This window comes from Montipora capricornis, chromosome 4, assembly GCF_036669925.1.
Source record: "Montipora capricornis isolate CH-2021 chromosome 4, ASM3666992v2, whole genome shotgun sequence".
NCBI classification, from domain to species: domain Eukaryota; kingdom Metazoa; phylum Cnidaria; class Anthozoa; order Scleractinia; family Acroporidae; genus Montipora; species Montipora capricornis.
Window position 1 is genome coordinate 37,401,551 of NC_090886.1, and position 12,500 is coordinate 37,414,050.

Below are 12,500 nucleotides of genomic sequence, written 5' to 3' on the forward strand. Positions count from 1 at the left end.
TGTAAGTAGTGTGTAGTACTGTAAATGTTGTGTCATGTAACTCAAATAAAATTTGTTTAAAAAAAAAAAAAAAAAAAAAAAAAAAAAATTAACGATGGTGGTAATAATAGGTAGCAATTGGTCAAGACAGCCGACCACCAATTGGGATGGCATTGGGTCTAAATTACATGATTGTTTGGCGGCTTTCTTTATGATTGCACTAATAGGGAGCTTAAGATGCGGACGTTTTCGCGGTGACGGCGACGTGACAGCCCAGGTGGACTGGGCCAGAGGTTGCCGTTCTCGCGCCAAAATTAATTTGCTTAAGATTCTCATGACGGCGTCCGAGACTTCGTCGAGTACATCGGCTGTACTTTCTGCGATTCAATCGCTTTTGTTTGTAACATGGCCGCATTTGAAGATTTTCGACAACTTCTCATTCTTTACTACGACGCTAATTTGATCAACGATGAAGATTTCGTTCTCCTTTACGACATGTTTCCGTCGAGAAATCCAAGTTTTCCTTACTACGAGTACGCTTGCTTTGACCTGAACAACATGAGTGAGGCAGAGTGTAAGGCCGAATTTAGGTTTGAGAAAAAAGACCTTCCGACTCTGGCAGAAGCCTTGCAGATCCCACCTACCTTCAAACTACGCCAGGGAAGCATAGTAAGTGGAATGGAAGGCCTTTGCATACTCCTAAGACGGCTCGCCTATCCTTGTAGATTTGGCGACATGGTACCTCGTTTCGGCAAACCAGTACCGGTGCTATCCATGGTCACAAATCATGTGATTGATTATATTTACACCATCCATGGACATCGCATAACCCGGTGGAATGACGCACTGCTTAACCCACCTGCATTGGATACTTATGCTCGATCAGTTCACGCTAAAGGGGCTGCTCTCCAGAACTGTTTTGGCTTTGTTGATGGCACTGTGAGACCTATAGCCAGACCAGACGAGCACCAGAGGATGATGTATAATGGTCATAAACGGGTGCACGCCATTAAATTCCAATCTGTTGCCTTACCGAATGGATTGATCGCAAACCTTTACGGCCCCGTAGGTAAAGATCTTTTTAACTTGCTCTTATTTATAACTAAATGTCAGGTTTATGAAAATAGCAACTCAAACGGAAAAGGTACAAACATGGTTTCGGAGGGTAGTTGTTTCCCCCTTCAAGTGTCTGTTTTATAGTATAATCTACGACAAACGCCTGTAGTGATCAGGGCAATGAAAGGTTGATCTCATGACACCATTTTACAGAAGCGTTGCATGATGAAAAACAATGATATTCCATGAAACAAACCTAATACTTTTAACTTCTTCTTCCAGAGGGCAAAAGGCATGATGCAGGTATGCTGGCAGAATCTGGTCTCTTGCATGACTTGGAACGCCATGCATTTTCGACAGGGGGTCAGCCTCTATGCATATATGGGGATCCTGCATATCCCCTCAGGGTTCACCTGCAAGGACCATTCCAAGGTGCTGCTCTCACACCTCAGATGGAGATGTTCAATGGATCCATGAGCTCTGTTCGAGTGTCAGTGGAGTAGCTATTTGGAGACATTTTAAACTATTTTAAATTCCTTGATTTTAAAAATAACCTAAAAGTTGGCTTAAGAAATATTGGTAAAACATAAGTCGTATTTGATCTCATTCGAAATGCCCTAACATGCCTATATGGTAATCAAACCTCAGAATTTTTTGAATTAGACCCCCCAAGCCTCCAGGAGTATTTCAGGTGACCTAAAACATTCGCTATATTTATTCGGTTACTGCCTGGTCACACAACTGGTCAACACTTTCCTCCCAGAATCAGCCCTGGGGGGTGGGGGGAGGGGGTGGTGGTACTTTAGGATTTTTTGTGGGGGAGTGTCCTGCTGGGACCCTGGAATCCTTAATCTATACCAGAGCTAGTTCAGCTGAATTTTGCTACCTTCTACTAGACTTAACTTCCCAAAATCCCTTTGCCACTATCCTAGAGTAGCTTTTCGGCTAAGTTGCGTAAATTCAAACTTGTCGATTTGATTTTTAGTTTTAGTGGCAATTCCTGGTTTCCCTAATCTAGACTAAAACCTCCCCGCCCACCCCACCCCCCCTGCTTTGGGAAACAGCACAAAAAAATGAAAGCAGTTGTTACTATGGCATCCACTTATACGACAAATGGCATGCCATTTAGTTCAATGCTCAGTTGTTCAAAAGTCAGATAGTGTTATCCAGCACATAAATCACTATAACGATTTCTTTAGAGGAGGAGCACTTTCCGCCATTTGAACAACTGGGCCCAGTTTAATGCTGATAAAGGCAAGTACTTTCAAAGTTGAGGCATCTCTAATATCAAGTTTAACAAGGTATACATTGTTTACACAAATGTAAGTATTGAAGAAATCAACCTTTTCACAATACAATAATTTTTGTCAGTTCAAAAAATCAAATCAAATTTATATTTTGCAAGGTAGTCAGGGCTTTCAATAATCACTTGACTCAATTTAATATATGACATATTTTCATAGCCTGTATTCTGATAGGGTAATCACCTGATTGACACATGCATAATACAGCTAAATTCAAACTGGATCAATGAAACTAAAAAAAAATGTGATTATGATAATGATAACTCAACAATCAACTACCACTCTAGCAGAAATGGAGTTAAAAGAACAGTTGAATGCAAAATTATGTCACTAACAAGAGAAAAATTACAATGGTGCCATAGTTGAAAAAGAGAAGTTGCAATAAAAAAATGTTAACGCTTTTCAAAAGGAGCCAACCTCTCAATCAAAGCTAACATAGCCTGTGATTGCTGCTGCTGCTGGTTTAACATAGACTGCATAAACTGTAGTGTTTGCTGTTGGTTTCTTTGCTGCTGTCTATGCTGTTCTTCTTGTTGTTGCTGAATAATCTTTAGCATATCTTGCTGCATTTTTGTTTGCTGCTCTGATATACGAGATCCTCTTGCCTCTTCCTGCTTTCTTATGTCAATTTCTTCTCTTTTTAATGCCATCTCTTCTTCTGCTTTCTTTTGCAAGTATCCAATAGCATCTCCTGTACTTTTCCTGCTTTTCTTTGCTGGAACCACTCCATTTGTTTTCTCCACTCGTTTTTGAGTTTCTCCCATGGTTTCCATTGCCTTGTACCGCATTTCTTCAGCAGTTGCCTTCTCTTTCTGAAGGCTTTGCTTTTTGTTGCCAGTTGACGGCTTATTTTTAGCTTCTTCCTCTTTTTCACACAGCTCCTCCAGCAGAGTATCTATCTCTTGTATTTCTGGACTAATACCACTTGCTCTTTCTTCTTCCCTATTTTTTGCTTTGAATTTGGACATTAGAAGATTGAGCCTATCTCTCAACGACCTTTTGTTCACATTGAATTTGCATTGGGTGAGGTTATTGAGTCTTGTGGCAATCTCATCCCACAATTTTCCTCTCTCCGGGCTCCCCTTTCTGGTTTCAAAAAGATCTGATCCCCTGACCTCTCTCAAGAATAATGTATCATGTTGATTTGTCCACTCCATTGTGCTGAAAGAGGGAATTAAAGTTTATTTTAGCACTTTATTTAAAAAACGGTGGAAACAGTAGTTTTCCTCTTCCAGACTGAGTCCTTGTATTGATTTATTGAATATTTGCTGGATGAAATTGTTCTGTTTAATACGCACTGTACGTATTCACATAAATTATTGCTCTAGATTCACAGCACTTCATCGAAGAAATATTTCCAAGTGTGGTTATACAACCCTTAAGAGCACATTTACATATCGATGAGCTATGTAGTGGATTTGTTGGCTAAGTGTGAAAAAATTCAAAACAAAATATTTATCTCTGCACTTTTTAGCAGCCTCCAGAACTCCAAAATTCTTTATCGCCTCAGAAAATTCGGATTCAATATGTTACTAAGAAATAAAAAAATGTATTGGAGTCAGTAAAATATATTATATATATAATCGTTTTACAAGAAAGAATTCGTTGAACGTAACAGCTTATTTATCTTTACAGACTTACTTAGATTGTTTTGTCTTCACTGAACTAGCTTCAGAGTCTTCGGTCATTTTCCTGAGTTTTATCTGTGAAGAGAGCACAAAAAGCCGCTAGAGTTACTTGGCACATCCCCAGGTGGGTTGTGCTAATAAAGAAACTGAAAAAAAAGCAAGGAATGAAGAATACAAGAAAGAAATACCGGTATAAATACTCACGTTTTCACTGCGACGGCAAAATCCCCAAACTGACGTCGCCGACGTGAGGGTGACGGCGGGAATGTTGGAAATCGCATGCGCAGTTAAACTCGCCCCAATCCTAATCGGTCTTTACGTCGCCGTCGCGTCGAAAACGTCCTTATCTTAAGCTCCCTAATATCATCTTCAGACAACTGCTTAAATGATCGTACAACTTTCGCACATTCCACTTTAGGGTCTGGCGGTACTTCGTGCAAATCTGATGAAATAGCACATGTGGATTCTATTTCGTTTCGAATGTCATCAATAAAGGTAAAAAAGGTAAAGTCACTTTATTTAATGTCGGTAGTTTCTTCAGCTACGAGGCTGGTATCAATGGAAGCCGATGGTGCGCCCTTTACCCCCCTACCTCTGTCAGTGCTCCGTTTTAAGAGGATTTAAAGCTATAGCTACACGGGTCAGAGGAAAGTCGAAACAGACGTTGAAGTCACCGAGGATCGAACCGGGGACCTCTCGCTCCGAAAGCTGCACTAGCCATCTGAGCCACGATTGCTCCTATCTTCTTCACAAAGAACCTTGCAATGTCATTTGCCAGTGAAGTTTTATTCAATTGATCCGGGAATGTAGGAACTAAGTTCTCTTTAATGCCAATTAAGGATCTCATTTGCAGCTCTGAAAAGTTTGCGTTGATCAACACTGTTCTCTTCCATAAACTCAGAGTAGAATTCACGTCTTGCCTTATTCAACAGGAAAGTCACATTTATTCTAGTTTTAAATACTTGTAGATCTTCCATTGTTCTAGTTCTTCTCCATTTTCTCTCAGCTTTCCTCCGCAACTTTCTTGTACAGACAATGAGCTCATTATACCATGGGACAGTAGGTCTTAAAGTCTTAGTAACAACTTTTAAGGGAGCATGATGCTCCAGCACTGATGATAGTGTAGCATTATATTTTAAGGCCATAGCATTCAAATCTGTTCCACTCACATCTTCTACATACAAATGATTAACCGCACATATGTCGGAATCTTCCAAATCACTTTTCACATTCATATCAATCGATCTTAGCTTTCTGTAGGTGATGGACTTAACAGAAATGTCATGGACTTAACAGAAATGTCAGGTTTGTATGATGATAACCAGCATAAAATGGCAGCATGATCAGAGATGTATAGCGATCAATTTGAGGTGATCCATATACAAGTTTCTCAGACATACGAGTGATGATACGATCTAAAATGTGACCATGGAGGTGCGTGGGCATAGTAACACGTTGCTGTAGATTGAATGATTCAAGTAAGTTTAGAAAAATCGAAGAAATCGGATCCTGATGACCTTTGTCAGTATGAATATTAAAATCTCCTGTGATTAGCAGTTGCTCTTTGCAAAGTAAAAGAGATTCCAGATAATCAGAGAACTCGTCAAAGAATACAGATATAGAGACTTTATGATCTTCGGAATACGGTGGTCGGTAAACAATAACGATGCGCACATTATGGGATGATGATGTCACAATCCACTCTGAGAATTCAAACGAGTCTTTTTGACCACCATCCACTTTTTTTTACATTCACTGTATCACGAAATGTAAGAGCAGATTAACTTTGTAGACCGTAGGCCTCGTCCGACCACCGGAATTATTAATAAAATTCCATGGTACCTTAAGGAAAGTGCACAGAATGCACAAAAAGAAGGAAACGTAGTTTGCTGGTGTTGAGCCTGGACTACTCTGCCAATCAAATGTAATGTTTCAAAAAAATCTGTTGTTGTATGTGACTTACACAAAAGAATAAATGGCTGCAGAATCTCCAGGTTTGTTTAATCGGTGTAAAATTGATAACAGTTTTAATTATGGATCAGTGGTGGCTATCTGCATGGTAGAGATTAAGGGAGCGAAACTCGAAACGAAAGTATAATGTAATCGAAACGTAATTAACTAAAATAAAATAAAAAATGACTTGACTAAAGGGAGCCAACTTAAAACGAAGAAGTCGACAGAAAGAAATCACACTTACATTCGTTTCGGATCCGGGACTGGACAACCGAAGGAAAAATAGTAATGGAAACTGCAATGTAGCTTAGCTTGTCTTAAAAAATTATGGACAACTGATCGGCTGCCCTTCGCGTATTTCTCAACTTGAACTGAACTGAAGCGAACTCCCGAAAAGATGACTATGTCAAGCTTAAATATTCGACATTACACACGACTAAATCACAATAAACTATAATAATAAACTATTCAGCGAACGCCTGAAAACACATTTTGCACGGACAACAAGCTGACATTCAAATTCCAAAACACCCAAAGACAATTACTACTGATGAGCAAGGCGTTTCATTAGTATGAGACCATTTAAACAAAAAGAGCGACTTATCCTTGGTGTAAAAACCTGTGAAACTCACGGACGGACGTAATACAAATTAAAACGAAAGAGCAAAAAGACATCAAACACTAACCTAGTATCCCTACCACGGGCTATAACAAAACAAAGAAAAAGTCTCACAGGTTTTTACACTGACGTAAACCCAAACAAGCCACCAATCAAATGGATTTTTGCCTGGACATAGATAGACAGATTCAAGTGTTAATAAATAGATTTAGCCAAGCCTAAAAGCGGAGCTCCCTGGTTATTTATTCTTACTGCCAGTAGGATTAATGAAAATGAAAAGTTTCGCCTTGTCCGCGTTTTGATGTTTCTGTTGCTGCTTTAATAATTAAAGCATTTTCTTTGCTTTCGTCTATAGAAAAATTTCATTTGCCTAACTAGTAAATTCCACGGTAAATTTTACGCTAAAAACCGATGTCGCATGAATCACGAAGCCATGAGTACGATATCGTTTTTTCGAGGGAATTTACTTTGGAATTCACCAGTCTGGCAATGAATTTTTCTTGAACCGCATGAGTTTTAAAAGAAAACAAACACACCCTCAGCGAGCGAATGGAAGGGAAAAAAGCCACTTCAGAATCAACTGTCAATAGCCAGCGAATAGGAATCAAGCTAAAATTGTTTGTTTGTTTGTTTGTTATTTATTTGTTTGTTTGAGCAGGTTGAAGTTTTGGCAGCTATTCAGCTGATGTGGACCTGCTATACCCACCTGCCCATATACACACATGCAGAGGACAGCCACAACACCGGGAAACTCCCGCGTGACATCCCGGTGCTCAACCAACTGAGCCACCGGTGCGCGGTTTACTGGTGTACTTTAATTATTCTCTCATCCACACTTTTATGTATTTTATTGAAACACGCCAGGTTGGCTTGGAACAAGAATCGGCAAAATACGGCAATGCAACCAAGACAGAACGAACTTCAAACACGATCCGCTCCAACACGTAGGTGCTTTAAACAAACTCCTGAAAACACAAGCTAGTGAGATTTTCCCTCTAATTTAATTTCACTTGACAACAAAAATTCGATTTTCGATTAAACCACCTTTTAAAATACGCATCCACTTTAAATAACGCATCCATAAAAATAACAAACGGTTTAGTGCGTAAGGAAACAATTTGAAGCGTAACTTCTTCCAGTAAGTATGAGCTATTACTGGTATTCTGTTTTTTCGGTGTCCTTCTCTTTTGCTCTCCTTTCGTTTCTGTTCTAGACATAGGTCCTCCAGGCATCATGTAACCTTATCAGAGCTTCTAAAGATATGCCAAAAATTGAAATACAGAGAAAAAAGCAGCTTTAAGCAAATTAAAAATAAAGACTTAGGTATCTTTGAGTTTATATCCCTCCGATGCTTCACGTGATTAACCAGTGTGGACCACAGATATCATGATATGTCAAGCTGGATTGAAACCAGCAAAAAATGCAGAAAGAAAACATCTTCCAAACCGTTTTCCACCTGAACACAAAAAGCGTTGACTGTGTAAGAACTATAGTTGATGTAGTATGGCGGTGTAGGCGCGTCGAGCCGCAGAAAGCGGGCGAAAAATGAAGCCTCGTTTATGTTTACGTGAGTTAACCTGGGTTGAGCCTGCAATCCAATCGAAAGACCAGTACCTGGTCAGCGGTCAACTTAAAAAAAAAAACAGCTGACCTCGATGAGCTGTGAGCTTCAGCCCGCGATATGGTCACGTGATCAAAATGGTCAACACTCATGGCCATCCCTCAAACTGACATTTCCCTTTTTATTCAACTTAACGACGTACAATCTTCTTCAGATTCAAAGAAACAAACATTTCAATGTGCAGAGAACATCCAACCTAAGCGAGCCAAAGAGTTGAACCCGGATCGATGGGTTCTCCTTGCATATGCCAATATCCACTAAACTAACAAGACATGCTCCTGCAAGATCGAATTTTTTAGAGTATTGACATAGTAGTACCCAGCAAAACAGGTAAAGGCTAACCGTCTTCAAAGTGGTTTTTAGACCTAAATACTGTAGATCAGCGCGGCTTTGCTTAGAGACGCTATTTCTTGTTGAACTAATTTAAAAGCTCTAATTCTTCCTGTTTTCATTCTTTTTACAACGATAAGCTTGTCATATTAAGATGGGATATAGCGTCGTGTAATTTTAAGGAAATGTCCAACGTCAGTTCGACGGATGGCCATTAGGTCAACACTCATTGCCATCCCTCAAACTGACATTTCCCTTTTTATTCAACTTACACGACGTACAATCTACTTCAGACTTCAAATCCACTTCAAAGAAACAAACATTTCAATGTGCAGAGAACATCCAACCTAAGCGAGCCAAAGAGTTGAACCCGGATCGATGGGTTCTCCTTGCATATGCCAATATCCACTAAACTAACAAGACATGCTCCTGCAAGATCGAATTTTTTAGAGTATTGACATAGTAGTACCCAGCAAAACAGGTAAAGGCTAACCGTCTTCAAAGTGGTTTTTAGACCTAAATACTGTAGATCAGCGCGGCTTTGCTTAGAAAAGCTAATTCTTGTTGAACTGAAGCTCTAATTCTGCCTGTTTTCATTCTTTTTACAGCGATAAGCTTCTCATATTTAGATGGGATATTGCGTCGTGTAATTGTAAGGAAATGTCCAATGTCAGTTTGACGGATGGCCATTAGTGTTGACCTGGCCATTAGTGTTGACCACAAAACATGAATGTCCAATATCAAAGATGTATGCTGTAAACTAGCATGATACTGGTCACATTAGCATACATAAAGGGGTGGATGTCCGTACGGACGTACGGAGGTTCGATGACTTCATGATTATAAAAATCGATGGGTTACCATATTTTCTTAACAACGGTGCTCCGCGCGCATTTTGGTACCAAATTGAGGAAAGAGAAAATGCTTTTACATGACAGCCCTTCAAACGAAAAAAATTGGTAAATCCTGGAACGACCCTACATAGACGAAGCAATTCATGAATTGATGGACTGCTTAAGATATCTTGCTCCAATTAATGCACTGGCAGCAAACATGTCATCGGTCAACGAGGTTTTGCTCTGTTCAACGAAGATCAAAGAATCACTTTATCTTGAGAGCACAGTGGTGGTCCTTGATCAGGCCCATGCCAACGCAGCAGAGAATGGATCAGATGTAAACCATCCTGATTAATTCAAGGAAATCTTTCTTCTAAAGGATACATTCCATATCGTCTGCACCCTTTTGATAATCATCTTGAACAGATACCCACCAATATGTAGGTTTAAGACCAGGAGCCCATCAAGGGGAGCCTCTATCTCCCATACTTGGCCTTGGAGTCAACCCTTTCCCGAGTAGATCTATTATTAGAACGCCTCCCAGGGGAAGTTTCACACGCCCTCAGTTCGAAGAGCCAATAAAAACAGAGCTATGACAGTCATTGTTTTACCCACACGATCAGGCTGAGAAATCGCTAATGATTTAATGATTTTTTAAATGATTTTTCCGCTTTTCGCGGTTTACTCGACAGAAATATGATACTTTTCGCGGGAAAAAGCCGTTCTTAAAATAAATCTACTCGGGAAAGGGTTGACTCAAGGAATTAATGGAGATAGAGGCTCCCCTTGATGGGCTCCTGTTTAAGACACATTTCCATTGAGAATTTGGAATGAGCGCCGATTGGTTGGTGACTGAAATACTGTGAAGGACGCAAGTACAAACGTCCCGTGAGGTCCATAATTAAATTGATGTATGGATATGCATAAGACCCTAGGAAACCTTGTTTGGGAAGGATTCCAGATACGGATGGAGCACTTTTTCAAGACGATCTTATATGTTCAAGCTTTTTCAAATTTTTTACAATGAATTGTATCAACCAGGTCTTCGTCTAACTTACTAAAATAAGGCAGAACAAGAGGCCTTTTTAACAAGTCAAAGCTCAATTCCACTTTATGATCAGTAGCACTACGAGCATGGACGCGACTCGCGTGATGAAGTCAGAAAGCCATAGACACCAAAAATTATACAATGGACAGAATAGGGCCTCATCCTGAACAAAAAGAACTGTATTCTATACTAGTCAAATGTATTAATTAGATGTTGTAAAGAACTGCGTGATATCTAAAATTTTGCACGTGTTTCCAAGAGAGAATTAAAGTTGACCCAATGAAACTTAGCAACCGTTTCAATACTCATTTGTGGTTGCCATTCACTACTTGCACAAATCCCATAATACACCTATTTTATCCCTCAATTTTTTTCAAAATCATTGTTTGCAATTTCTCCTGGGACGTGATATGTCCCAAGCCGAGATCAGAAACATTTTTTGAGGTAAAAGAGGTGTATTATGGGATTTGTGCAAGTAGAGAATTATGGAGCTTAGGGCGGCAAGCGGAAGTGAGCTGTTTTCCCTTTTTAACTTGTCTTTACACAATCACATTTGTATTGCTAATCATCGTTTCTAGATTAGAGGCGATTAGTTTCAAAATCTGTGGGATATGCGAAAAACCACATTTTGCCTCATTAACATAAGGCCATCGTTTTCTTATCACTGTAATCAGTCAACAAAGGATAAAGTAACTTAAGCCGTGACTGAAAGTGCATTCAGCTATCTCTGAAAATTTGAACCCGATATTACGAGATACAGTCGAACCTGTATGTAACAGCCACTCTCGGAACTTGAGAAACTGGCCGCTTAATACAGGTGGCCGCTTAATACAGGATCACTAAAAATACTCACTGGGCGTGGTCTAATGTCAATTTTAATGTCGTATCATACAAATACAGTTCATGCAAGGAAACAATAGAACAATCAACACTCTACACAAAAAGCACAGAATACGCACTGAAATTCCGAAAGCCAACCCCTCATACTTGGCTACTGACGGAAAACCACAGCGCTATTCCATCAAAACCACTATCAGTCCACTAAAAAACACTACAAGCTGTAAAGAGAACAATTTAGCCACAAGAAGAAACACAGCATCAAGCTGTGTATAATAGGATTGAATGCTACATGTTCACTTCTCGCGAATGACAAAACAACAATTAAAATGCAGAATTTTCGATCCGCCATTTGATTATAAAAACTTGAACAACATGCCATTTGCCTGAGTGATACCGAACATTGGTCTCTATCGCTCTCCTTTATCGGCAACTGACGAGATCCCGAAGGATCGAAACCGCGGTCTTGCCTGAAAAAAAAAAAACGGCCATGAGCCTTCCAACTGAAGACGGACCTCTAGCAGTCCCAACACCCTCCAAAGAAGAAGATGCCCAAATGGAGATTGAAGCATTGCTTTCAGACCATGTCGACTCATGACACAAACGTTTGCAAAGGCCGCGAACGATTCGCAAGCAAATCTATATTGGATATAGAAACGCATTTCAAGCCTACTGAAACATTTTTGTACACGCATTTCTCAAATTGCCACCCTTTAGGGGTCAAAAAAAGGGCTTTATCGAGGGCGAAGTACTTAGACATCTCCGTACAAATTCCTCTGAAAAGAAATTCAAAACTAAAATCTCGCATTTTAGAGCAAGCCTTATTGAACGAGGATATCCAGAAAGCCTGATTACGGCTACACTCTCAGACATCAAATTTGAAAACAGGAAACAAGCCCTCCTACAGAACATAAGCGAATCTTGTCTTTTCGTCTTTTCGTCAGGGGCAGATCCTTAAAAGACATACTCATTCGAGCCAAACTCTAAGCTAGCTAAAACACGTGGGTAGAAGTTGTGTAGGCCTGTCACACCCATTTTTATCACTGAAGTCTCGAATGCTGTGGCAATTGCTCGACCAAAATTACGTATACGGAAATCTAGTGTTACATCGAGAGTTACAAGATCTGGACGTGGCAAAACCGCTTCGAAGCCATATTCTCACCCTAATGAAATGATGGACGATTATGAAGTGATTGGACATATACCTAAGTTGATGGCATTGTTACTAACCAAATTTTTGAAACGGCCTACAAACAAAGGGAAAGTTACGGTAAAATGGCAAGCGAGTT

General features: G+C 39.8%; 4 protein-coding genes and 1 pseudogene across 6 annotated transcripts in view; 2 read left to right on the forward strand and 3 right to left on the reverse strand.

The window, feature by feature from the left end:
- The window catches only part of LOC138046899 (lysophosphatidic acid receptor 1-A-like), a 390,671-nt gene that overhangs the window by 91,918 nt on the left and 286,253 nt on the right, over positions 1–12,500 (reverse strand). The gene's annotated exons all lie outside the window — the stretch shown is intronic.
- LOC138046896 (histamine H2 receptor-like) overlaps positions 1–12,500 on the forward strand; it is a 128,520-nt gene that overhangs the window by 69,994 nt on the left and 46,026 nt on the right. The window lies entirely within an intron of this gene.
- Positions 1–12,500, reverse strand: part of LOC138046646 (uncharacterized) — a 203,584-nt pseudogene that overhangs the window by 17,370 nt on the left and 173,714 nt on the right.
- On the forward strand, positions 373–1,538 carry LOC138044917 (uncharacterized). The gene is made up of 2 exons (XM_068891299.1): positions 373–1,048; positions 1,318–1,538. Exons 1-2 carry the CDS (start codon positions 385–387, stop codon positions 1,536–1,538), a joined length of 885 nt encoding a protein of 294 aa, XP_068747400.1. The 5' UTR covers positions 373–384.
- On the reverse strand, positions 2,732–4,205 carry LOC138044918 (uncharacterized). Its single transcript, XM_068891300.1, has 3 exons — positions 4,172–4,205; positions 3,981–4,042; positions 2,732–3,500 (listed from the first exon to the last, which is right to left on the reverse strand). Exons 2-3 carry the CDS (start codon positions 4,025–4,027, stop codon positions 2,732–2,734), a joined length of 816 nt encoding a protein of 271 aa, XP_068747401.1. The 5' UTR covers positions 4,028–4,042; positions 4,172–4,205.

Bases quoted from the DNA above. Each gene is read 5' to 3' on its own strand.
- LOC138044917 (XM_068891299.1), top strand. From the start codon at position 385: ATGGCCGCATTTGAAGATTTTCGACAACTTCTCATTCTTTACTACGAC. The intron at 1,049-1,317 runs GTAAAGATCTTT...TTCTTCTTCCAG, and splicing joins AAACCTTTACGGCCCCGTAG to AGGGCAAAAGGCATGATGCA.
- LOC138044918 (XM_068891300.1), bottom strand. From the start codon at position 4,027: ATGACCGAAGACTCTGAAGCTAGTTCAGTGAAGACAAAACAATCTAA. The intron at 3,501-3,980 runs GTAAGTCTGTAA...TCCCTCTTTCAG, and splicing joins GTGAAGACAAAACAATCTAA to CACAATGGAGTGGACAAATC.